This window comes from Solanum dulcamara, chromosome 10, assembly GCF_947179165.1.
Source record: "Solanum dulcamara chromosome 10, daSolDulc1.2, whole genome shotgun sequence".
Lineage (NCBI taxonomy): Eukaryota > Viridiplantae > Streptophyta > Magnoliopsida > Solanales > Solanaceae > Solanum > Solanum dulcamara.
The window spans coordinates 19425-44781 of NC_077246.1; the positions used below are offsets into that span (position 1 = coordinate 19425).

At 37.7% G+C, this 25357-nt stretch overlaps 1 protein-coding gene and 1 pseudogene across 1 annotated transcript; one reads left to right on the plus strand and one right to left on the minus strand.

The window, feature by feature from the left end:
• Nucleotides 1-11505: 11505 nt before the first annotated feature.
• Nucleotides 11506-17580, plus strand: LOC129870244 (two-component response regulator ORR24-like). Its single transcript, XM_055944946.1, has 6 exons — nucleotides 11506-11998; nucleotides 13014-13166; nucleotides 13342-13734; nucleotides 13840-13916; nucleotides 14509-15789; nucleotides 17214-17580. Exons 1-6 carry the CDS (start codon nucleotides 11851-11853, stop codon nucleotides 17274-17276), a joined length of 2115 nt encoding a protein of 704 aa, XP_055800921.1. The 5' UTR covers nucleotides 11506-11850; the 3' UTR covers nucleotides 17277-17580.
• On the minus strand, nucleotides 17553-17664 carry LOC129871830 (U2 spliceosomal RNA; annotated as a pseudogene).
• Between the last annotated feature and the right edge of the window lie 7693 nt (nucleotides 17665-25357).

Below are 25357 nucleotides of genomic sequence, written 5' to 3' on the forward strand. Positions count from 1 at the left end.
TTCCATTGTAGCATCCGTAATGACCTTGGGAATGACTCCAATAGCCCCGACGGCTCTATAGAGGGGTTTTGGAGCATTTTATTGGTGGTGCAATAGGAAATTAGGTTATTTTGCCACTTTTTTTGTGTGTGTTAGCCCATGGATATTTTTGGTACCGGGGGTCCGCGTCGAATTTTCTTGGATTCTTCCATAGTAGCGTCCATAATGACCTAGGGAATGACTCCAGTAGTCCAGATGGCGCTTTAGGGGGTTTAAGAGCATTTTATTAGCGACGCAATAGGAATTAGGTGATTTTGCCTGTTTTTGTGTGTGTTAGCCCACGAATATTTTAGGTACTGGGGGTGTGGGTCGAATTTTCTTGATTTCTTCCATAGTAGCGTCCGTAACGACCTAGAGAATGACTCCAGTAGCCCCGACGGTGCTACAGAGGGGTTTAGGAGCATTTTATTGGCGATGCAATAGGAATTAGGCGATTTTGCCAGTATTTCTTGTGTGTTATCCCACATATTTTTTAGGTGAAGGGGGGGCGGGTCAAATTTTCTTGGATTCTTCCATAGTAGCGTCCGTAATGACCTGGGGAATGACTCCACTAGCCCCTACGGCGCTTTAGAGGGCTTAGGAGCATTTTATTAGAGACGCAATAGGAATTAGGCGATTTTGCCAGTTATTCGTGTGTGTTAGCCCATGGAGTTTTTAGGTGTCGGGGGTCCGGGTTAAAATTTCTTGGAATTTTCCATAGTAGCGTCCGTAAAGACCCGGGGAACGACTTTTTAGGTGCCGGGGGTCCGGGTTAAAATTTCTTGGAATTTTCCATAGTAGCGTTCGTAAAGACCCGGGGAACGACTTCAGTAGCCCTGGCGGCGCTTTAGAGGGGTTTAGGAGTATTTTATTGGCGATGAAATAGGAATTAGGCAATTTTGCCAGTTTTTCCTGTGTATTAGCGTAAGGATTTTTTAGGTTTCGGGGGTACGGGTTGAATTTTCTTGGATTCATCTATAATAGCGTCTGTAACGACCTGGGGAACGACTCCAGTAGCTCCGACGGCGCTATAGAGGGGTTTAAAAGCATTTTATTGGCGACGCAAGAGAAATTAGGCGATTTTGCCATTTTTTCGTGTGTGTTAACCCACGGATTTTTTAGGTGCCGGGGGTTCGGGTCAAATTTTCTTGGATTCTTCCATAGTAGCGTCCGTAACAACCTAGAGAACGACTCAAGTAGCCCCGGCGGCGCTTTAGAGTGGTTCAGGAGCATTTTATCGGCGACGCAATAGGAATTAGGCGATTTTGCAAGTTTTTTTGTGTGTGTTAGCCCACGGATATTTTAGGTGCTGGAGGTCCAGGTCAAATTTTCTTGGATTCTTCTATAATAGCGTCCATAACGACCAGGGGAATGACTCCAATAGCCTCGACGATACTATAGAGGGGTTTAGGAGCATTTTATTGGCGACGTAATAGAAATTAGGCGATTTTGCCAGTTTTTCATGTGTGTTAGCCCACAGATTTTTTAGGTACCGAAGGTCGGGGTCGAATTTTCTTGGATTATTCTATAGTAGCTTCCGTAACGACCTGGGTAACAACTCTAGTAGCCCCGGCGGCGCTATAGAGGGGTTTAGGAGCATTTTATTGGCGACACAATAGGAATTAGGCGATTTTGCCAGTTTTTCATGTGTGTTAAACCACAGATTTTTTAGGTGCTAGGGGTTTGGGTCAAATGTTCTTGGATTGTTACATAGTAGCGTCCGTAACGACCTAGGGAACGACTCCAGTAGCCTCGGCGACGCTTTAGAGAGGTTATGAAGCATTTTATTTGCGACGCAATAGGAATTAGGTGATTTTGCAAGTTTTTCGTGTGTATTAGCCCACGGATTTTTTAGGTGCCGGGGGTGCGGGTCGAATTTTCTTGATTTCTTCCATAGTAGCATCTGTAACGACCTAGGGAACGACTCCAGTAACCCCGACGGCACTTTAGAGGGGTTTAGGAGCATTTTATTTGAGATGCACTAGGTATTAGGCGATTTTACCAGTTTTTCGTGTGTGTTAGCCCACGGATATTTTGGGCGCCGGGGGCCCGGGTCAAAATTTCTTGGATTCTTGAACAGTAGCGTCCGTAACAACCTGGGTAATGACTCCAGTAGCCCCGACGGTTCTATAGAGGGGTTTAGGAGGATTTTATTGGCGACGCAATAGGAATTAGGAGATTTTGCCAGTTTTTCGTGTGTGTTAGCCCACAGATTTTTTAGGTGCCGGGGTCCAGGTAAAATTTTCTTGGATTCTTCCATAGTAGCGTCCGTCACGACCTAGGGAATGACTCCACTAGCCCTGGCGGCGCTTTAGAGGGGTATAGGAGTATTTTATTGGAGACGCAATAAGGAATTAGGTGGTTTTGCAAGTTTTTCGTGTGTGTTAGCCCACAAAATTTTTAGGTGCCGGGGGTCTAGGTCGAATTTTCTTGGATTCTTCCATAGTAGCGTCCGTAACGTCCGTAACGACCCCGGCAGCACTAAAAAGGGATTTAGGAGCATTTTATTGGCGACGCGATAGGAATTAGGCGATTTTGCCTGTTTTTCGTGTGTGTTAGCCCACGGATTTTTTAGGTGTCGGGGGTGCGGGGCGAATTTTCTTAATTTCTTCCACAGTAGCATCCGTAACGACCTAGGGAACGACTCTAGTAGCCCCGGTGGCGCTTTAGAGGGGCTTAGGAGCATTTTATTAGCGGCGCAGTAGAAATTAGGCAATTTTGCCAGTTTTTCGTGTGTGTTAGCCCATGGATTTTTTAGGTGCCGGGGGTCCGGGTCGTCCACAGATTTTTTAGGTGCCGGGGGTTTGGGTCAAATTTTCTTGGATTGTTACATAGTAGCGTCCGTAACGACCTAGGAAACCACTCATGTAGCCTCGGCGGCGCTTTAAAGGGGTTATGAAGCATTTTATTTGCGACGCAAGAGGAATTAGGTGATTTTGCAAGTTTTTCGTATGTGTTAGCCCACGGATTTTTTAGGTGCCGGGGGTGCGGGTCGAATGTTCTTGATTTCTTCCATAGTAGCATCCATAACGACCTGGGGAACGACTTCAGTAACCCCGACGGCACTTTAGAGGGGTTTAGGAGCATTTTATTTGAGATGCAATAGGTATTAGGCGATTTTACCAGTTTTTCGTGTGCGTTAGCTCACGGATATTTTAGGTGCCGTGGGTCCGGATAAAATTTTCTTGGATTTTTCAACAGTAGCATCCGTAACGACCTAGAGAACGACTCCAGTAGCCCCGGCGGCGCTTTAGAGGGGTTTTAGGAGCATTTTATTGGCGACGCAATAGGAATTAGGCGATTTTGCCAGTTTTTCATATGTGTTAGCCCACAGATTTTTAGGTGTCGGGGTTCAGGTTGAATATTCTTGGATTCTTCCATAGTAGTATCCGTAACGACCTAGGGAACGACTCTAGTAGCCCCGGCGGCGCTTTAGAGTGGTTCAGGAGCATTTTATTGGCGACGCAATAGGTATTAGGCAATTTTGCCAGTTTTTCGTGTGTGTTAACCCACAGATTTTTTAGGTGCCGGGGTGTCGGGTCGAATTTTCTTAGATTCTTTCATAGTAGCGTCCGTAACGACCTGGGGAACGACTCCAGTAGCTCCGACGGCGCTATAGAGGGGTTTAGGAGCATTTTATTGGCGACGCAATAGAAATTAGGCGATTTTGCCAATTTTTCGTGTGTGTTAACCCACGGAATTTTTAGGTGTCACGGGTCCGGGTTGAATTTTCTTGGATTCTTCTATAATAGCGTCTGTAACGACCTGTGGAACAACTCCACTAGCCCCGACGGCTCTATAGAGGGGTTTAGGAGTATTTTATTGGCGACGCAATAGGAATTAGGCGATTTTGCCAGTTTTTACTGTGTGTTAGCACACAGATTTTTTAGATTCTGGGGGTCCGGGTCAAATTTTCTTGGATTCTTCCATAGTAGCATCCGTAACGACCTGGGAAACGACTCCAGTAGCCCCGATGACGCTTTAGAGGGGTTTAGGAGTATTTTATTGGAGACGCAATAGTAATTAGGCGATTTTGCCAGTGTTTCTTGTGTGTTAGCCCACAGATTTTTTAGGTAAAGGGGGTCCGGGTCAAATTTTCTTGAATTTTTCCATAGTTGCATCCGTAACGACCTGGGAACGACTCTAGTAGCGCCGGCGGCGCTTTAGAGGGGTTTAGGAATATTTTATTGGTGGCGCAATAGAAATTAAGCAATTTTGCCACTTTTTCGTGTGCGTTAGCCCACGAATATTTTAGGTGCCGGGGGTCCGGGTCAAATTTTCTTGGATTCTTCCATAGTAGCGTCCGTAACGACCTAGAGAATGACTCTAGTAGCCCCGGAGGTGCTATAGAGGGGTTTAGGAGCATTTTATTGGCGATGCAATAGGAATTAGGCGATTTTGCCAATTTTTCGTGTGTGTTAATCCACAGATTTTTTAGGTGCCGGGGGTCCGAGTCAAATGTTTTTGATTTCTTCCATAGTAGCGTCCGTAACGACCTGGGAACGACTTCAGTAACCCCGGCGGCACTTTAGAGGGGTTTAGGAGCATTTTATTTGAGATGCAATAGGTATTAAGCGATTTTACTAGTTTTTCGTGTGTGTTAGCCCACGGATATTTTAGGTGCCGGGGTTCCGGATAAACCTTTCTTGGATTTTTCAACAGTAGCATCCGTAACGACCTGGAAAACGACTCCAGTAGCCCCGGCGGCGATTTAGAGGGGTTTAGGAGCATTTTATTGGCGACGCAATAGGAATTAGGCAATTTTGCAAGTTTTTCGTGTGTGTTAGCCCACGGATTTTTTACTTTCCTGGGGGCCGTGTCTAAATTTCTTGGTTTCTTCCATTGTAGCATCCGTAACGACCTGGGGAACGACTCTAGTTGCCCCGACGGCTCTATAGAGGGGTTAAGGAGCATTTTATTGATGGCGCAATAGGAATTAGGCAATTTTGCCAATTTTTCGTCTGTGTTAGCCCACGGATATATTAGGTACCGGGGGTCCGGGTCGAATTTTCTTAGATTATTCCATAGTAGCGTCCGTAACGACCTGGGGATCGACTCCAGTAGCCCCGGCGGCACTTTAGGGTGTTTAAGAGAATTTTATTGGCGACGCAATAGGAATTAAGTGATTTTGCTAGTTTTTCGTGTGTGTTAGCCCACGAAATATTTAGGTGCCGGGGGTGCGAGTCGAATTTTCTTGATTTTTTCCATAGTAGCGTCCGTAACGACCTGGATAACGACTCTAGTAGCCCCGACGGTGCTTTAGAGGGGTTTAGGAGCATTTTATTGGCGACGCAATTGGAATTAGGCAATTTTGCTAGGTTTTTGTGTTTGTTAGCCCACAGATTTTTTAGGTGCCGCGGGTCCAGCTCAAATTTTCTTGGATTCTTCCATAGTAGCGTTCGTAACGACCTGGGGAATAAATCCAATAGCCCCAGCGGCGCTTTAGAGGGGTATATGAGCATTTTATTGGAGACGCAATAGGAATTAGGCGATTTTGCCAGTTTTTCGTGTGTGTTAGCCCACGGATTTTTTAGGTGCCGGGGGTCCGGGTCGAATTTTCTTGGATTCTTCCATAGTAGAGTTCGTAACGACCTGAGGAACGACCCCATTAGCCCCGACGGCGCTATAGAGGGATTTAGGAGCATTTTATTGGCAACACAATAGGAATTAGGCGATTTTGCGAGTTTTTCGTGTGTGTTAACCCACGGATTTTTTAGGTGCCGGGGGTCCAGGTCAACTTTTCTTGGATTCTTCCATAGTAGCGTCCGTAACGACCTGGGGAACGACTCCAGTAGCCCCGGCAGCGCTTTAGAGGGGTATAGGAGCATTTTATTAGAAACGCAATAGGAATTAGGCGATTTTGCCAGTTTTTCGTGTGTGTTAGCCCACAGATTTTTTTGGTGTTGGGTGTCCGAGTCAAATTTTCTTGGATTCTTCCATTGTAGCGTCCGTAACAACCTGGAGAACGACTACAGTAGCCCCGATGGCGCTTTAGAGGGATTTAGGAGCATTTTATTGGCGACGTAATAGGAACTAGGTGATTTTGCCAGTTTTTTGTGTGTGTTAGCCCACGGATTTTTTAGGTGCCGAAGGTTGGGGTCGAATTTTCTTGGATTCTTCCATAGTAGCTTCCGTAACGACCTGGGGAACGACTCCAGTAGCCCCGGCGGCGCTATAGAGGGGTTTAGGAGCATTTTATTGGCGACACAATAGGAATTAGGCGATTTTGCCATTTTTTTCATGTGTGTTAACCAACAGATTTTTTAGGTGCCGGGGGTTTGGGTCAAAATTTCTTGCATTCTTCCATAGTAGCATCCGTAACGACTTGGGGAACGAATCCAATAGCCCCGACGGCGCTTTAGAGCGGTTTAGGAGCATTTTATTGGCGACGCAATAGGAATTAAGTAATTTTGTCACTCTTTCGTGTGTGTTAGCCCACAGATATTTTCGGTGCCGGGGGTGCGGGTCGAATTTATTGATTTCTTCCATAGTAGCATCCGTAACGACCTGGGGAACGACTCCAGTAGCCCCGGCGGTGCTTTAGAGGGGCTTAGGAGCATTTTATTGGCGACACAGTAGAAATTAGGCAATTTTGCGAGTTTTTCGTGTGTGTTAGCCCACGGATTTTTTAGGTGCTGGGTTCCAAGTCGCATTTTCTTGGATTCTTCCATAGTAGCGTCCGTAACGACCTGGGAACGACTCCAGTAGCCCGGCGACGCTATAGAGGGATTTAGGAGCATTTTATTGGCGACGCAATAGGAATTAGGTGATTTTGCGAGTTTTTCGTGTGTGTTAACCCACAGATTTTTTAGGTGCCGGGGGTTCGGGTCAAATTTTCTTGGATTCTTCCATTGTAGCGTCCGTAACGACCTGGGGAACGAATCCAGTAGCTTCGGTGGAGCTTTAGAGGGGTATAGGAGCATTTTATTGGAGACGCAATAGGAATTAGGCGATTTTGCTAGTTTTTCATGTGTGTTAGCCCACAGAATTTTTAGGTGCCGGTGGATCCGGGTCTAATTTTCTTAGATTCTTCCATAGTAGCGTCCGTAACGACCTGGGGAACGACTCCAGTAGCCCCGACGACTCTATAGAGGGGTTTAGGAGCATTTTATTGGCGACGCAATAGAAATTAGGCAATTTTGCAAGTTTTTCGTGTGTGTTAGCCCAAGGATTTTTACTTTCCGGGGGAACGTGTCTAAATTTCTTGGATTCTTCCATTGTAGCATCCGTAACGACCTGGGGAACGACTCCAGTAGCCCCGACGGCTCTATAGAGGGGTTGAGGAGCATTTTATTGGTGGCGCAATAGGAATTAGGCAATTTTTCCACTTTTTCGTGTGTGTTAGCCCACAGATATTTTAGGTACCGGGGGTCCGGGTCGAACTTTCTTGGATTCTTCCATAGTAGCGTCCGTAACGACCTGGGGAACGACTCCAGTAGCCCCGGCGGCGCTTTAGGGGGTTTAAGAGCATTTTATTGGCGACGCAATAGGAATTAGGCGATTTTTCCAGTTTTTCGTGTGTGTTAACCCACAGATTTTTTAGGTGCCGGGGGTGTGGGTCGAATTTTCTTGATTTCTTTCATAGTAGCGTCCGTAACGACTTGGGGAACGACTCCAGTAGCCTCGGTGGCGCTATAGAGGGATTTAGGAGCATTTTATTGGCGACGCAAAAGGAATTAGACGATTTTGCCAGTTTTTCGTGTGTGTTAACCCACGGATTTTTTAGGTACCGAGGGTTCGGGTCAATCGTTGTGACATACAAAGCTATATTGATAATAAGAAGTTCCAACATTTACACCTGAAGAATTTTTTGAGTTTCCAGATTCAATGGGATTTGTTTAAATCTATCAACTGTATGTACATGTCAATAATAAAATAAAAAAATAAAAGGTACTTGTTGAAGGATCAGACAAGATCATTTCAACTGTCATATTATTGTATATAAAAAAAAATTAGAACTAGTCTGTTACAGCTAGTATTAGATTTGAATAAATATTAAACAATTTATTCTAACAAGGAGTTTATACTTTTTTTCCACATGGACATCCACTAAATTCTGTAAACAAAACCTTGTATGATGCTTCATTAATTACATACTATTTTTTTTAAAAAAAAATGATCTGTTTAATTACATTTCTAAAACACGATTTGTAAATTTATATCCAAAACATGGTATCTCAATGTATTTCGAGAGTGCAATTTATAAGTGCTTACTTGAAATACACTTATAAGACGCATTTATAAATTTAATTTCTAAAATATTATTTAAATAACATCATCTTTCAGACGATTTGTAATTTGAGTTAAATTAGAATGCATGTTTGCATTTCACACATGTGTTTTGCATAATTTTTAAATTCTCATGAAATTTATGAAATTTCATGTATGAATATTATAGATTCATGTTCATTCTAAATTGGTTAAATAATAATTTTAACAATTGCTTTTCACACTGTCATTCACAACAATACACAATAATGTCACTATTGTTGATTTGAATCTTTTCATAATAATGACATGACGAGGATTGGTTAAGTTAATGTTAATATAATGAATATGATTCTCAAATTAATTGGTGGCACATGGTTGACCAATGTGATACTATTAAATTATTTAATTAAAAGTTTATGGTACCATATATTTTATTTTTTATTAAAAAAGTTACCATGTCTAGTTTATTTTTGGTACGTTTTTAGTGCTTAACCTTTTATGTAACTTTTACTTTAGAAACATTTTTAGAGAAATATTTTCTCTAATTAATTTCATATTTTCATTGTCACTAACAATCTCTGGTGGGCACGAAACAATAAAAAGTATGTCACTAATTTTATTTAATGATAAATTATTCAATCTAAAAAAAATAATGAATTATAAAGGATTAGCTGTGAGATATTTAACAATATGTTAACAATAATTTCATAACGTCATTTTATTTTTTTTGTTTTTTCTTGACAATAAAGAAAAACAAAACAATAGTTGATTTAGATTGTTTTAATGCATCTAATATGTATGTAACATAGAATTTTTTTTCTTAATAAGTGAATGATTTTATGCCTTGAAATATATAGAAACAAATCACTGAGATGATTCCACAAAAGACTTATCGTCATCTTTTAAATGATTTATTATTTTTTATAACCAAAAAATAACAATTAGAAGTTTTATAGATCTAATTGAAAGAAAAAACATATTTTAAAATTTAGAGAACACAATCATTAAATTTGTGATCAAGTAATTCACTTCTACTCAGAACGAAACCTAATTAATTTGAATCGATCAGTTGAACAAAAATAAATGATAATTTGAGATCAAATCGTTCACTTCTACAATAGTTCATAATTTTATTTTTATTTGTAAAATTATTGTCAAACGTGTCTTGGAAGAGTAATAATTCATATTTTGCTAAATCATTGAAAAATTGTTGTGTTAGTAGTTTGTGCTTAATTTAATTGTCATTTTTCAAAAAGTTCTAGGGCACAACTAAATTTACTATTTAAGTAGGAAAGTGTTAAGGGGCAAACCCACCATTCTTGAATTTCAAAGGCTATGAAAAATAAACTTTATAGGAATTTATCGATTATAAAATAAATAAATACACGATCAATAAAATCTAATTTCAGTTATAAAATATTTACTACTATTATATTTATATTATATATAGAGAGATGAGTTTATTAAATAGAATGAATAAAGAGTCAATTTGTTATCAATAAAAATCTTCCCTTTGTTCATTCTAAGAGAATGTGATCATTGTGCTAACAATGTGTGGAAAAAAGATTGGAGTATTTTCACTCAATTTTAATCTGATTAATTTAAATTTATATTGAAAAATCTTTTCTTAAAATAAAACATTAATAATTTGATTTTTGGGTTTGAACTTGAAAACTTTTTAACTCTTGGTGGGTATTCTTTTACCTAGAGGAAAAATAGCCAATCATTTATTTTCGTTTGTAGACCCATGTTTTTAATGAAATAACATGTTGTACTTATTAATGGGGTGACTAATATAATTAATTAATTAATGTGAAGTCAATTCCTTAAAAAAGTTGAAAAAATAAAACCTTAAATCACGCAAATCAAAGAAAGTAATGGCTGAAATGAGAGTTGTAAAACACAACTACAAAAGGAAAATATCATTAGCATTCAAGTACAAAATCATTAGTAATTAGAAAAGATTTCTTCATGAATTTTTCCCAATCTATTAAAGTTTTAGTACCTTTTTAGATAAACAACAGTCCTAAAAAATTACTACCTTATTGTATAAATCATGAATTATCAAGTCAACCATAACCCTTTCTATTGTTGTTTAATTGTACATGTTTTTGCTTGGCAATGTTTCTAGATTAGATAAATCCAAGTAAGATCCAAAAAAAACTTAAGCATATAATTAGTTAGATAATTAGATTTGTGTTTGCTTAAGAAAATCTTATATTGCAAGTAAAGCAATCTCTAACAAAATATTCGAGGTCCAATTAAATTTTAATTCACATCAAGAAATCCATTATTAAACAGTAAAGTTGTTAAGATTAGTTTGAACTAGGGATGTGCATAATCAAATCGAAAAAAATATATATTAGTTTAGCAATTTCGGTAATGATTTGATTTTTTTATATATTAAATTATCGGTTTTTAACATTTTGAGATTTTTTTGAACGGATTAATCTATAACCAGATAGTAAATTAATAAATTATATTTATACCATTTGGTATATGAAGTCCTTAACTCAGGTTTAGTTTCATACTTCTATTTTTGTTATCTCAAACTCTCGATTATTCGACAAGGTGTTAGTATTTGCTTTTGAGCAAGATGTAATCTGTCAACTTATGTGCACGGTTCATTTAGTTTGTCACCTTGCTTAAAGTGATTTTCAATATATTTTTTATGTGTCAAATCTTAACGGTTAAACCGATAATCGAATAGATAATGATCAGTAACCGATAAATTAATAGTCAATAAATCGATATCTTAATAATTATGTAACGATTTAACATATCTACAAATTCATAAAGCGATAACCGATAATTTAAAATCAAACATAACCGACCTATATGCAACACTAGGTTAAACAATGAATATCCAAAATGGAAGGTCAAGATTTCTTGAAATGTGAATAATGTACATGGAGATGAGCCGCATGTGATAATTTCTAAAAAGTCTACAAAAAGCTCAGTTCCAAATAAGCATGCTTCTGGTTCCCATATATGAGTTAAAAGAGAGTAAAGTTGGAAAAAAAGCTTCACATAAGACTATAATATATATTCACTCAACTGGCAACTGCATAAAACATTATAGCTTTATGTCCATATATAACAATAGCCCAAATGGAAAAAAAAATCATTTTTGTATTATTACCAATGTCTTTTTGTGATAAGAGGAGAGTATAGGGGTGTGGGTAGAAAAAAAGCAAAAGACAGATCACAGAGAAAAAGTTGAGGTCTTGATGGTGAAGACTGAAGCAGAGTTTACCCGAGGGGTGGGGGGTGGGGGTTGTGCTGTGGTGACTAAAAAAATAACTTCTTATTTTGGTGTATTGTTGAGTTGAAAACCATTTCACTTTGTTCTGGCCAATCACCATCATTACTTACTATAACTCCAAGTTCCAATCTTGTCTCTTTTTCTCTCTCTCCTTCTAAAGATCTCTTCTTTTTCTTCTTCTTCTTCTTCATCAGTTGCTTGATTTATTCAGAGTGTTCTCTTTTCTGGGGTTCTCAGAAAGATTCTTGAAAAGTGACCCTTTTGTGGTTTTGTGCTAAAGTTGTAATCTTTTTCTTCTTATTCTGTTTGGGTGGTCTTTTTTCTCTTGTGGGGCTGTTTAATTTGTGGTTCTTGAAATGACTGTGGAGGAAATTAGAGGAAATATGGGTGGTGAAAGGGAAAACTATGATAATTTTCCAGTTGGTATGAGGGTTCTTGCTGTTGATGATGACCCAATTTGTTTGAAGTTGTTGGATGGACTGCTTAGGAAATGCCAGTATCACGGTATTTCTGTTTTTCTATGTTTTTGCTGAAAGATTACATTTTTTTGATTATCAATTTGGAGTAGTTGGTAAGTTTTTTGAATTGATTCAGTTTGATGCTATTTGCAATTTCTGCTGTTTGGGAAGTTGTTTCCAAAAGGAGAAGTTTAGATTTCAACTCACAGAAGAAGTTTTTATTTGTTTTTTCATAGTTCCTAGTTTTTTCATGTTTCTCAGTTGCTGTTAATTTTGCTTTTCTCTTCATGCATGGTTCACGTTTCCTTTAAATTGGATTGTTAATCTTCAACAATGAAAGTCAACAACAACAACAGCAACATATGCTGTGTAACCACTTGTGTGGTCTGAGAGGGTAGAGCGTACACGGACATTAATCATACCGACCTTACTCCTACCTCATGCGGAGGTAGAAACACTGTTTCAGAAAGACCCTGGGTTCTTTACAACAATGGAAGTCATAAATAAAAAAAGGAATCTAGAAGCTCTTATGATTTGATTTTGGCTTTTTCAACTTGACTGTGTAGTTGAGCTTAAATGGATCGCCGTCTCCAACTTGTTTGGGATTGAGGCTCAGTTGTTGTTGTGTACAACTTAACTATGGAGTAATAATCAAGTCCAAATACTCCATTTTATATTCTCATTTTGAATAGTCTCGTTTGAAGCCTAATTTTCTCTGAGATGTTCATGATAGCTTTGATGTGTCTGTGCGTGTCTGTAAAACTTATTTTTCAGTTTTATTAGATTCAGTATGATGATTATATGATCCGAACTTAAATGAATAAGTGAGATTCATACAGCCGATCTCAACTTGTTTGGGACTGAGGCGTAGTAGTTGTCGTTATTCATGACAGCTTTGGAGTTCAACTATGTGTACCATTGTAAATTTATGGGGAGATTTGAAACTTCCTAACTTGATTTCCTTCGTTTATTTTTTCGGTTCTTTCAATCTGACTGAATGTTTTTGTTTCCCCAATCAAAATTTAAATTGCATTTTCTGAATATGGTCTGCTGTTTCACAGTAACTACGACGAGTCAGGCAAGAACGGCGTTGACGATGTTGAGGGAAAACAAAGATAGATTTGACTTGGTGATCAGTGATGTCCACATGCCTGATATGGATGGCTTTAAACTTCTGGAGCTTGTTGGTCTCGAGATGGATCTTCCAGTCATAAGTATAAAAACCTTCATTTATCTTAATTGTATATCTGTCCTTGATGTTCTTTTCCCAAGGCTGCCGTTGGATAAGATATTATTGCATCAAGAAGTGAATATCTTTTAATTTACTGATATCAAATCAATCCATTAAAGTTCGTTTCGTTTCTTGACCATTAACCTTTTCTTGTCCAGTGTTGTCAGCAAACAGTGATAGCAACCTTGTAATGAAGGGAATACATCACGGTGCTTGTGACTATTTGGTGAAACCTGTCCGCCTTGAGGAGCTGAAGAATATATGGCAACACGTAATAAGGAGAAAGAAAGTTGAGCCTAAGAACCACAAGAAGTCTGATGATCAAGACAAGGCTCACCAGGGAGGCGGAGAAGGTGAAAGAGGATCGCAACTTTCAGGTAATGCAGATCAAAATGGGAAGGTTAACAAGAAAAGGAAGGATGAAGAATATGAAAGCGATGAAAATGGAAATGATGATGAAGACCCAGCAACTCAGAAGAAACCTCGTGTTGTTTGGTCCATAGAGCTTCACAAGAAGTTTGTTACAGCAGTTCATCAGTTAGGCCTTGAAAGTGAGTTTTTTAGCATTACTGTGGTAATCTTAGATTCTTCATCTATTTTTATTAAGCATGTTCCCATATTAATGGACTTATTTCTCAATCACGTTTCTGATGCAGAAGCTGTCCCTAAGAGGATTCTTGATCTGATGAATGTTGAAGGACTTACAAGAGAGAATGTGGCTAGCCATCTCCAGGCATTATTCTCTCTTTGTTTCGTTATAATTCCCTATGTTTGCATTTGAGTCCCGATTCTTTATATTTTACAGAATAAGGGGTTTCTGGCTAGACCTTTTTTTAGATGTGAAAATAAATGAGGTGAATGTTAAAAGCATGTACCAAGAATAGGAAGAGTCATATACCCTTGCTATATCTTAGGGAAAAAAAATTCTTGCTATGTTTCACAAATGTTATTTAGCTCATTCAAACAATTATGTTTTAATATGCATGTGGAAATATAATAAAGGGAACCAATACAGATCTTAAGCTAGATTATTTCCTCCAATATTTTCTTAAAGATTACAAAGGTGTTCCAGATTTGTTTTGATATGCTTTTTCCTTGAGCCGAGGGTCTATCGGGAACAACCCCTCTACATCCCAAGGTTGGGGTAAGGTCTGCTTACACTCTTCCCCAGACTCCACCTGTGGGATTACACTGTTTTTTTTTGTTGTTGTTACAAAGGTGTTTCAAGAGTTTCTGTGCTTCGTGTCCTGTATTTTTTGGTAGAAACACAAAGGTATAAAGTTTTTAAAGTTTTAATTTTCCTTTCCTTTTGTTCTGTGCCACAGAAGTATAGGCTCTTCTTGAAAAGGATCAACACGGCAGATGCCCAGCAAGCCAACATGGTTGCCGCTGCATTAGGGGGTAAAGATTCTGCATACATGCGAATGGGTTCACTCGACGGGCTTGGTGGTTTTCGAACGTTGGCTGGATCAGGAAGGTTCGGTCAGGCTAGCTTATCATCATCATATGCATCAGGAGGCATGCTTGGCAGACTAAATAGTCCTGCTGGTGTAAGTCTTCGCAATCTAGCATCATCACCTATGCTCCAACCTAATCGTGGTCAAAATTTGAGCAACAACTCCATCAATGCCTTGATGAAATTGAATCCAAATGTTCCACCTGCAAGCCAGAATGCTAATTTGTTCCAAGGGATTCCTGCATCGTTGGAGCTTGATCAATTGCAGCAGAGTAAGTGTGCCACACGCATGGTTGAATTGAATCCTTTGGATGAGTCAGGACTGCACACAGCAGCCAGTACATTCACGAACTCTAGGTTGGTTGGTAGCGCAAACAGCTCTATGCCCAATGTCTCAAATAATCCTATTTTGCTTCAAGTGAACTCCCAGCAACCACTGATGGGGGCGGGATTTGGAAATCAGACTTCTCTCAACATAGCCTCTTTTAGCTCCGAGGCCTTTAATGCTGGTGTAAGCGGTTCTTCCAATTTTCTGGACCATGATAGATATAATGAGAATTGGCAAACTTCTATCCAGCCTCTGAAGTTCCAGTCAAGCTCCTTTCCGTTGACTGAACCTTTCAACTACAGCCATTTGCCTCACGACAGAGTACGAGACAGTGATACTTCAACTGGCTCTCATTTGCAGAACAACCCTGTTGATTTTTCAACCTCCACCATAGTTTCCCTACCTTTCGAGGCTTCAAGAGGAGAAACACAATGCCATGAAAATTTCGGGGGAGCTGTTCAGATTATGAACCAAGCAACCTGCCAACGGTGGCCAGATCAGAACCAACATTATTCCCACAACTCAAACAATATGTTTGGCAATGTGAGCTCTCAAGTTTCTAGCAATGGTGGAATGACCTCTTTAACCCATCCTATGGACCAAAACAATGATTTGTTCTGCAGAAGGGTGGAGACGTCTTTGACTGGCAGATCAAATGGAGGTTCTTCAATGCACATACACCATAGTGAGAGTGAAAAATTAACTCAGAACTCGAGGACAAGTACAAATGAAGACTACCTCTTCCAGACAACAAAGCAACAAGTTGGTTTTCTTCCTCAGGGCTATGGATCCCTTGATGATCTAATGAGTGCAATTAAACGGGTAAACGAATCTCTTTTGGTCTCTGTCTTTCTTATTTTTGAAGCTTTCAAATTTTTATTCTGAAGTTTAGTCAGATTCAAACGAGGTGTGTGCAAGCTGGCCTTGACATCACAACTTCTTTTTTTTTTTCAAAAAAAGAAGAGTTTTTGAGACCTGAATGGTAATCTCGAGCACCACATACGAATGTTAGCTGGGCATACTACTATTTTGAATAAAATGATGAATTTAGTACACGACCTGAGTCCGCGTTCTCAGGTGTGGTGATAGATCAGATAAGCTTTCTTGAGGAAAGGACACTTAAATTGGTGGCCCTTATTAGTCTAGATAAATATCTGTTTATATGAAATTGAGAGTGATTTTAAGTTATACCTGTATTACCTTGTAACCAACGGCGAAAGAGATCACTAGAGGGTTACAAATCACCCTGCACACTCTTTACCATCACCACAAAAGAGGAGTAAAAAAAACAATTCAATGGCATTGCCGGTTGTCTTTTACTGTGGCAACTTGGACTTGGAGCACCTTTTATTGCCAGGGTTAGTTAATCACTCGAGGAATTTTATGTCATGGATGCAAACTAGTGATCTTTATTGTCTTCACATATTATGTGTCAACTTATAGGAATTCTCCGTAAAATAGACCTTTAATAATGAAAAGTAACTTAACGAGCTACTAGCAGTTCAAACTATGCCTTCTAGGGTGTGCTCTAGAGGCAATTTCTGCTTTCATGAGGGAAGACGGAAGTTTTTTCACTCATCAGAATTATGTTTTCAACCTTCACTGTGCCTGTCTGAGAAATATTTTATATGGTCTACTGATGAAATATGCTTATACTAACCAAAGAAGACGAAAATGCGTAAAAGAAAGATCTGACCTAATGCTTCTTAATGCAAAAAGTTTCTCGTAATCTAGTATTCCCTTAAATATTGACATCAAATGGGGATTTAGTTTGTACAAATCGATCAATATCTGCACCTAATGCATGTATTGATGCCTTCAACTTTTAAGCTCATTGTTTTATGTATCTCTTTTCAGTTGAATAATTCTATATTAGGTTCAACTTAATAGTTGGTTAGTCCCCTTTTGCTTTTACAAGCTCAGATTTTGGGTACTCTCTGTTATTTCTTCTCAAAGATCCCAAGATTAACAGTCATTATTACAGCAATTTGTTGCGGGTTGATTTCTAGATGGTCACTCAATCAACTAATAGTCTGAGAAATCAACTCGTTTGTTGCGGTCTAACTATGCTGCTCAAACTCTCAAAAAATGTTGTGGAAGCCATATCGGACTTTTAGAATATCCGATAGGCACCCATTAACATTTTCAAAGAGTCTGAGCAATATAGTTGTCTAATACTACATAACATAATGGTATTGCTTTGGCGTGTTAACGTACTGAAATATTTTATTTGAAAAAAAATGCAGGAGCAAGATGGAGCCATGTTAGAAGGGGGAGAATTTGGATTTGATGCTTATTCTCTTGGTTGAGGTTTATGAGGTTTTTGCAAGTAGCAAGTTAGGAAGAGGGGATCTAGGGACATAGAAAATTTTTATTTGCCCACTAGGAGTCTCTAACAATATATGCATACTATGCCGTCTTTTTCATTGTTCCTTTCCAGTCCGGGAACGTAGTTATCGATCGTAGGAAACTCTTAAATTCTAATTACTTGTTGCTTTTTAAGAGCCAGTTCTGTGAGTTTAATTGAATCCTTTACATTCGTCTCCAACTCTGTATACATATGCAAATTCCTTCGAGAAGTACACATATAGTGCAACTAGTGAGTTAATTTCATATGATTTGATGACCCACCTATCAAATATTAAACTGATAAGTATAGATACTACACTTGATCTTATCCAAAAGGCCACAGGCTAAAGCCTAGCTTTATACAAAGAGGAAAAATCATAAAACAAAAAAAAGAAGGCATAAGGCAGACGTGTTAACTTAGCTTCAATTGATAAGTAAACCCTTCAACATTCAGAATGCATAAGCATATTTAGACATTTCAACGAATACAATGGAATGAGTTGAGGTGTCTTGATGTTAGTTGTTAGTTGAAATCAAGTTAAAAATGTCTATTTTATGTATTATGCCAAAAAAATAATTACTGATACGTGTATACATGCATTTTTTTACACACTAGATATGCAAGTTTAATCCATATTTTACCCAGCTTTGCAGGGGATGTTAACTTTTTGACTTCCCTTTTCTAATTAATGGTATAACATTTTTCTCGTAGTTGTCTGACTTATGTTTTTTAATTACTCGTTATTTTTTGAGATACAATTATTGCATTATTTGATCATTGTTATTGCTCCTTATTTTCTGAATGTTGTGTTATGCCTTTTATTTGCTATGTCCTCTACTCCTCTTTATTTACGTATTTTTCTTTTAATTGTTTTGATGTGCGTTATTCAAATTGAGAGTCTTTCGAAAATATTATCTCTATCTTCACGAGATAAAAATAAAATTTTAGTACACTTTTACCCTCCTCACACCCTGTTCATGAATTACGTTGAATATATTATTATTGCAATACTTGAGAAAGTGGGAAAATAAGCTAGACAAGACTTCAGCATTATTTGTGAATACTATTTAACTAAGAATATTATATTTGATGGAATTGGTTATGCAAATAGTCAAAATTGGTCCAGAATTTACGGGATTCAAAATTAAAAAAAGTAACTTAACATATACGAAAATATTTCTGTTTCTTGTAAACCAGCATGGAATGAACCAGCTAATACTTTCTTCATTTTCTGTTTCTTTTTCATTCATTAGAATTTTGTTGCATCTGTTGCGCTCTATTCCAAGTGAGAGAGACTTTAGTTGACTTTCCACAAGATTTAGCAGGGGTTTGAATTAACTTATTTTTCGATGTTTTAACTTTTAGACATTTTTTTTTAGCTTTAATTCAGAAAGTTAGCATTTTTTTGGCAACACCAAATAAAAGTAAGTTCCGTCACTCTCTATGACATACACGGAAAAAAGGTTACAATAGCAAACCCCTTCGCATTGATCTTTATTACACAAAAAGACTGCAAGAATGTCTATATTTGATTAAAAAAATTTCCTCGCAATCAATAACAAGATAAAACATTTTGCTTTGGACCATTATGAAAATTGGAAGGATGTGTTACACAAGGGGGAGAAGAACTTTTTAACCAAGATCATGAAGCAAAGATATAATAACGACAACGTTAAGCAAATAACCCAATTTTAGAGAGATTTTTGGTTATACCAAGCAAAACGTAGGATCGAACAGACAATTTACACAACCAATTAGCAAAATCAATGGACTAAATATAACAAACGAAAGGAGATAAATAATGTTGAAGTAAAGTTATAGAAAATGCAACAAAGCACATACACTTGGGAGGAAGAAAATAAGTTGATCCACAAAAATTGTTAACCAATACTAACCATGAAACAAATATATAACAACCATGTTAAACGAATAAGCCATAGAGATGAAGATAACAAAACAAATGGAGATAAATAATACTGAACCATAGTTAGAGAAAAGGAGATAACCATAGCATATAGATCCCAATTAGGTACTTAATACATGGAAATAAACAATCTGATCTTTACGTACATATTGTTGAACAAAAGCTTCAAAACTAATAGATAGTTAGATCACGAGATAGAAGAGGGCTACCAGTACTGCACCAAGTCACCACTTATAGCTGTAGCGGCCGGTCATGTCTCTTAGTTTTCTGCAGTGAATCTGATGCATGATTTTAGCTTCTTCATAGCCATACATGGTTGCATAAGGTGGGGAGCGATAGCAAGCTGGAGGGTCAGTCACGATATCCCTACGAAGACAGAACAAAAAATCATCAAAATCCAAAATCACAATAGACTTTAAACCTTGTGAATGGTTGTTATATATTGTTACATAATGAATATTTTGTATTGTTAAATGAATACAAAGTTTAAATAGATTGTAACAGGGTAAAATAAGGTAATAACGACTAAAAATCCTCATGTTAGTGGTTCCAATTTAGAGGACTGAAAATCCTAGTGTAACCAGTTCAAATCTAGTTTATGGCCCATGATTAATTTGTATGGGCACATAATAATGGATTCAAGGATACGATATAATAAAATCCAAAGGAGCATAACACTAACAATCATCCGGAAAAAAAAAACCCGAAAAGAGAGTTACATTTCTCTGCATCCAAAACTGAAGTGGTAACGGAGGCCCTGAAACACGCACACAAAAAAAATTGAATAGAAAATCAGTTACAGAAATTACTGATTGTGATTAAAAACAAAACAAAATGGAGTATAATCACCTTTTCGGGATCCAAATTATTGTTGCGAGATAGTTTCAGAGGCCGAAGAGCTTTAACAACCTCATCCTAAGTTTCAAAAAAAGGAAAAAATAATTCAGATTAAAATAGAAGAAAAACTCTACATCACAGATGTAATCGAAAAGTAGAAAATCTTTTGATTCTCCGTCTTCTGCTTCTGCTTCTTATCAATGTGATGTTCTTCTTTCTTCTTCTCAATCTCCATCTCCATCTCCATCTCCATCTCCTTCTCCTTCTCCTTCTCCTTCTCCTTCTCCTTCTCCATCTCCATAAAGAGAATAATATATGTTGAAACCGTGGTGACACGAGAGCACTTCAAATTAATAAATTGCGCAATGCAGAATTATATTCTATTGGTTCTGGGACCGCAACAACAAAGTGAATCTGAATTAATTGTTAAATATTTCCAACATAAGTATGTCCTACTCTTATTTATTTTTTTAATCAGCTTTGTGGTTAAACAAGTATGGCCTACTTAATTTAACGCAATATTCAAATTCCTACGTCCAAGAAAGAGCACCATGCATGCAAAACGTAAAGGGGCCTTTTGATTAATGTAGGATAAAGGATAAAAATATTGAAAATAAAAAAAAAAAGATTACTGGGTTTTCAAGTACTTCATGCTTAATTTGATCCAAGTCTTTGTTTTGAAAGAAGAAAAATACAACGTACGCGGTCATTTAAATTTGAATAAAAAGAAATGGCTATGCAAATAAATATATTTTTTATTTCCAACTTTTTATATATAAAAACAAATATTCATTGAGAAATTTGACCTAACATTAATAACATCTTGTAATGAGTCAACTTCCTTATAAGTTGATGAAGTAGGCCAATTGTAATGTACTAGACCAAAAAGACATAAAAGAGTCCTTGATAATTTCAAAAAGATGACACTTTCAACACATAAAGCAACTTATTTAATCAGCTAAAGTAACCCATTAATGCTAGAAGCAAGTCATAAATTCATAATTAGTAGGCTTGAAAAAAAGTGTTTGAATTTAAAATTGAAAAATGACATTTGAATGTAAGCTCGGGTAGTCCTTTAGTCTCCAACATCTCTAAAGAACCCCTCATATGCCTATTCTTGATCAATGAACACCGTAGCTAAATAACACTTCCTCTTTCTGTATTGCTCCACTAATTTCTCTACGAGATGAATGACTTGTGCAGTTGAACATCTTGAAATGAATCTAAATTGATTCTTGATAATAAACACACCCCTCCACATCCTCATTTCCACTACCCTCTTCCAAATTTTATAGTGCAACTTAACAACTTTATACCCCTATAATTGTTACAATTTTGATTATCCCCTTTGCTCTTGTAGAATAGGACCTCCATTCTTCAAGCATTCTAGAAATGACATTAAACAACCTAGTCATCACTCCATACCTGCATTGCTAAACGCACTTTTGGGATTTCCACTAAAATCTCATCAGGCCTAATCACCCTCTCCCTTTGCATCTTTCGAATAGCCTCTTTATATCCATACCCAAAATCTCGACGAGTCCAAACGAACACTTAATCCAAGTGGTTACGTGGAATAATAATAAATGTGACAGTATATGATTTTCTTGTGCAACAAGCAGACCAGCCTCCAGTACAGACTAGAGTGCAGGCCTCCTCAGTGGCAAAAGCAGCAAAGAAATAGCTGTTGTACTATCCATTTGAATATATTAAATTTATATTTACGAAAATCTTTTCTACACAAAATTAAAATGTTATATATAAGAGTAGAGGTGCTTTGTGTGTGAGCAGAGATGGAGAGAGAGTGAAGAAGAAGAAGAAGAACATCACAAAAAAATCATTGAGCTAAGTTACTTTTTGCTTTGAATCGGTGAATATGGTACCATCGCCGGAACCTTCGGAGCATAAGGAAGAAGAAGACGAAGAATGGGAATCTGAGTATGATGATGATGAGCTGAATGAGTTTGAACTTTTAGAGCCCATAGAGGGGCTGGATTATCAGGAAGAGTTTTCCACTGCTCCACTCGAAATAAAATATGAAGTCCTAGACAATGGGTTAAGCTACTATGTCAAGGCAAATAAGAATCCTAAAAATATAATACATGTGACCTTGATCGTAAAAGCAGGGTATGTAATCTCGTTCCTTTCAGTATTTCGATTTATAGGAGTCATTTGTGATAATTTTTTGAAGCTTTCATTCTCAGATAACTAGCATTTGTGTAGTGTATTTATAAATATAGCATTATTTTCGAGCTTCCTGTAATTTTTTGTTTTTGCTTTATCAAGTGCTGTGCGATACTATGATTTTGTTTTCTTACAATGGGCCTATGGGTCACAAAATAGTTTGAGGGTGACCTGTGAAGTTGAGGCAGCGCGCAGGCTCGTTGGTTTGGATCTACATGTACACTGGATGTGGATTGGGAGGTTTTCTTCGGTAGAGGAGGATGGTGCACCAGCCATGGTGCTAAATCTGTAGATCTACATGTAGGTCGGATGTGGATTGGGAGGTTGTGTCTTAGGTAAGGCTAACGGTTCTGCACAAATCAGAGATTTGAACTTGAGAAGAGAAGTACAGGGAATATACATGCCCTATATATATTTTCCTGAAATTTGACAATAAGAAGATACCTAATGAAAGAGTTCAACATTGCTAAAACTCAAGACTCTACAATGAGCATGCACTAAAGAGACACAGTATGTCTTAAATGATTAGCTTCACAATTTCACTATTGACATGTGTGGTCAATCTAGGCTCACGACTCCAAATGTTGTAGCATGTCCCTGATTGCCTTTCAAAGTAGGTTTTGATCAAATCAATTATACTCTACAAAAGGAAATTGAAAGGAAAACAAAGAAGATGAGTAATTTGTTAAAATTGACAAGATTCTAAATAAATTAATGTAGCAACTTGGTAGGTGAAAGTTTGGTAAACTTTGATATCTTGACATCAAAAGTAAAAATTTATTCCTATAAATAGGTAGCTCTTGATTAATTTGAAACACAACTCTCATGACATTTCTCACTTTTCTATTCTAAGGTATTTGTAAAATAGATTAGAAGAGTAGAGAATTGATAGAGCAATTCTCTTTCCTCTTTCTTTGTTAATATAAAGGCAGTGTTCTCTGGTGGATGTAGGATCATTTTGATCCAAACCACGTTAAATATTGTTGTTTTTTCTTGTTCTTTATATTTTCACGTTTCTGCTAACAATTGGTATCAGAGCAAAGTTCTGTCTGAATATGCTCTGTAGTTGCAACAAAGTCTGAACTTCCACATTAGAAAAGAATTATTTTGGTTTCCTGTATTTCCAAATACTTTGTAGTAGAAGAGGAAGAACAAGTAAACATGAGTTGCATGAAGTTTGAAATTGATAGGTTTAGAGGGCGCAACAACTTCAATACCTGGAAAATCCAGTGCGGAGGGAAGGTTCAATCCATGCTATTGACGGAAAGTAGCCCGATAACACATCGGTTTCTGATAAGGAAAAGATTGGAGACGGCCAAATAGTTATGGGATAGGCTGGAAAGGCTTTATCAGGACCGGTCGGTTACAACAAGGATGTTGTTACAACGACTTCTTCACACATTTAAGATGGAGTCAGGTACTTTGTTGCAAGACCATCTAGAAGCATTCAATAAACTTGTGATGGACTTACAGATTGCCGGAATTAAGAAGGTTGAGGAGACGTTTGCATGTGCTTTGCTATTTTCATTGACTTCAAAATATCGTGATATTGAGAATTCAATGATGTATAGCAAGTCACCTATTACTCTTGAGCAAGTGTGGCAAGCACTTAACTCTTGTGATGTGCGGAAGCATTTTGAAGGAGACAAAGATGATGAAGCTAGTGGGCTCTTTGTGAGAGTCCGTACTAGCCAACAGGGAAGGAACAAATCAAAACACAGGTCATGTGCAATAACATACATGTTGCACACTCCACCTTCATGTACTTTAAGAAGATGTAAAGTAATCATAAACTGTCTCAAATTCCACATTTCGAGTCAACGTTATACCCTAATTAACAGTCTAAACAGTACATTTAGGGATTGTACATGTAAATAGAGATTCACACAACCTTTGTTCCTTGAAATAGGTGAGCAGTAAGAGTGCGATTATGTTCTTTCTCAACACTCTGAGAATCATACCAAAGCTCATCTGTTGCGATTCTTCTCTTTCTCAAGCTTATCGGACGTGACAACAAGCTGCTTTTACATAAGGAGAATAAACAAAACACAAAAAAAACGACAAGGACGATGAGAAGTAAGAACCTCTCGAGAGATTGCAGCAATCAATGCAAGTGCTTTCCTCAAATCCTCCGTGTTGGTCACTGCAAAGTTATAACTTGTATATTCCCTAAATGTTTTTGCCTGTTGATGAGCACCACACTGATCTTTGAAAGCTTGTAAATATTCAATCGCATCCCGGTTGGTATATCCATACCCCTCCAGAAGTAGATGCTCAATAATGTGCGCAACACCACGTTCATTTTCTTCAAAGATCATTATTGAGCATCTACTTCTGGAAAGGTATGGATATACCAACCGGGATGCGATTGAATATTTACAAGCTTTCAAAGATCAGTGTGGTGCTCATCAACAGGCAAAAACATTTAGGGAATATACAAGTTATAACTTTGCAGTGACCAACACGGAGGATTTGAGGAAAGCACTTGCATTGATTGCTGCAATCTCTCGAGAGGTTCTTACTTCTCATCGTCCTTGTCGTTTTTTTTGTGTTTTGTTTATTCTCCTTATGTAAAAGCAGCTTGTTGTCACGTCCGATAAGCTTGAGAAAGAGAAGAATCGCAACAGATGAGCTTTGGTATGATTCTCAGAGTGTTGAGAAAGAACATAATCGCACTCTTACTGCTCACCTATTTCAAGGAACAAAGGTTGTGTGAATCTCTATTTACATGTACAATCCCTAAATGTACTGTTTAGACTGTTAATTAGGGTATAACGTTGACTCGAAATGTGGAATTTGAGACAGTTTATGATTACTTTACATCTTCTTAAAGTACATGAAGGTGGAGTGTGCAACATGTATGTTATTGCACATGATCTGTGTTTTGATTTGTTCCTTCCCTGTTGGCTAGTACGGACTCTCACAAAGAGCCCACTAGCTTCATCATCTTTGTCTCCTTCAAAATGCTTCCGCACATCACAAGAGTTAAGTGCTTGCCACACTTGCTCAAGAGTAATAGGTGACTTGCTATACATCATTGAATTCTCAATATCACGATATTTTGAAGTCAATGAAAATAGCAAAGCACATGCAAA

Excerpts from the sequence above, each read along its gene's own strand:
- LOC129870244 (XM_055944946.1), top strand. The coding sequence starts at position 11,851 with ATGACTGTGGAGGAAATTAGAGGAAATATGGGTGGTGAAAGGGAAAAC. Across the intron at positions 13,917-14,508 it reads ATGTGGCTAGCCATCTCCAG|AAGTATAGGCTCTTCTTGAA; the intron begins GCATTATTCTCT and ends TCTGTGCCACAG. Across the intron at positions 15,790-17,213 it reads TAATGAGTGCAATTAAACGG|GAGCAAGATGGAGCCATGTT; the intron begins GTAAACGAATCT and ends AAAAAAATGCAG.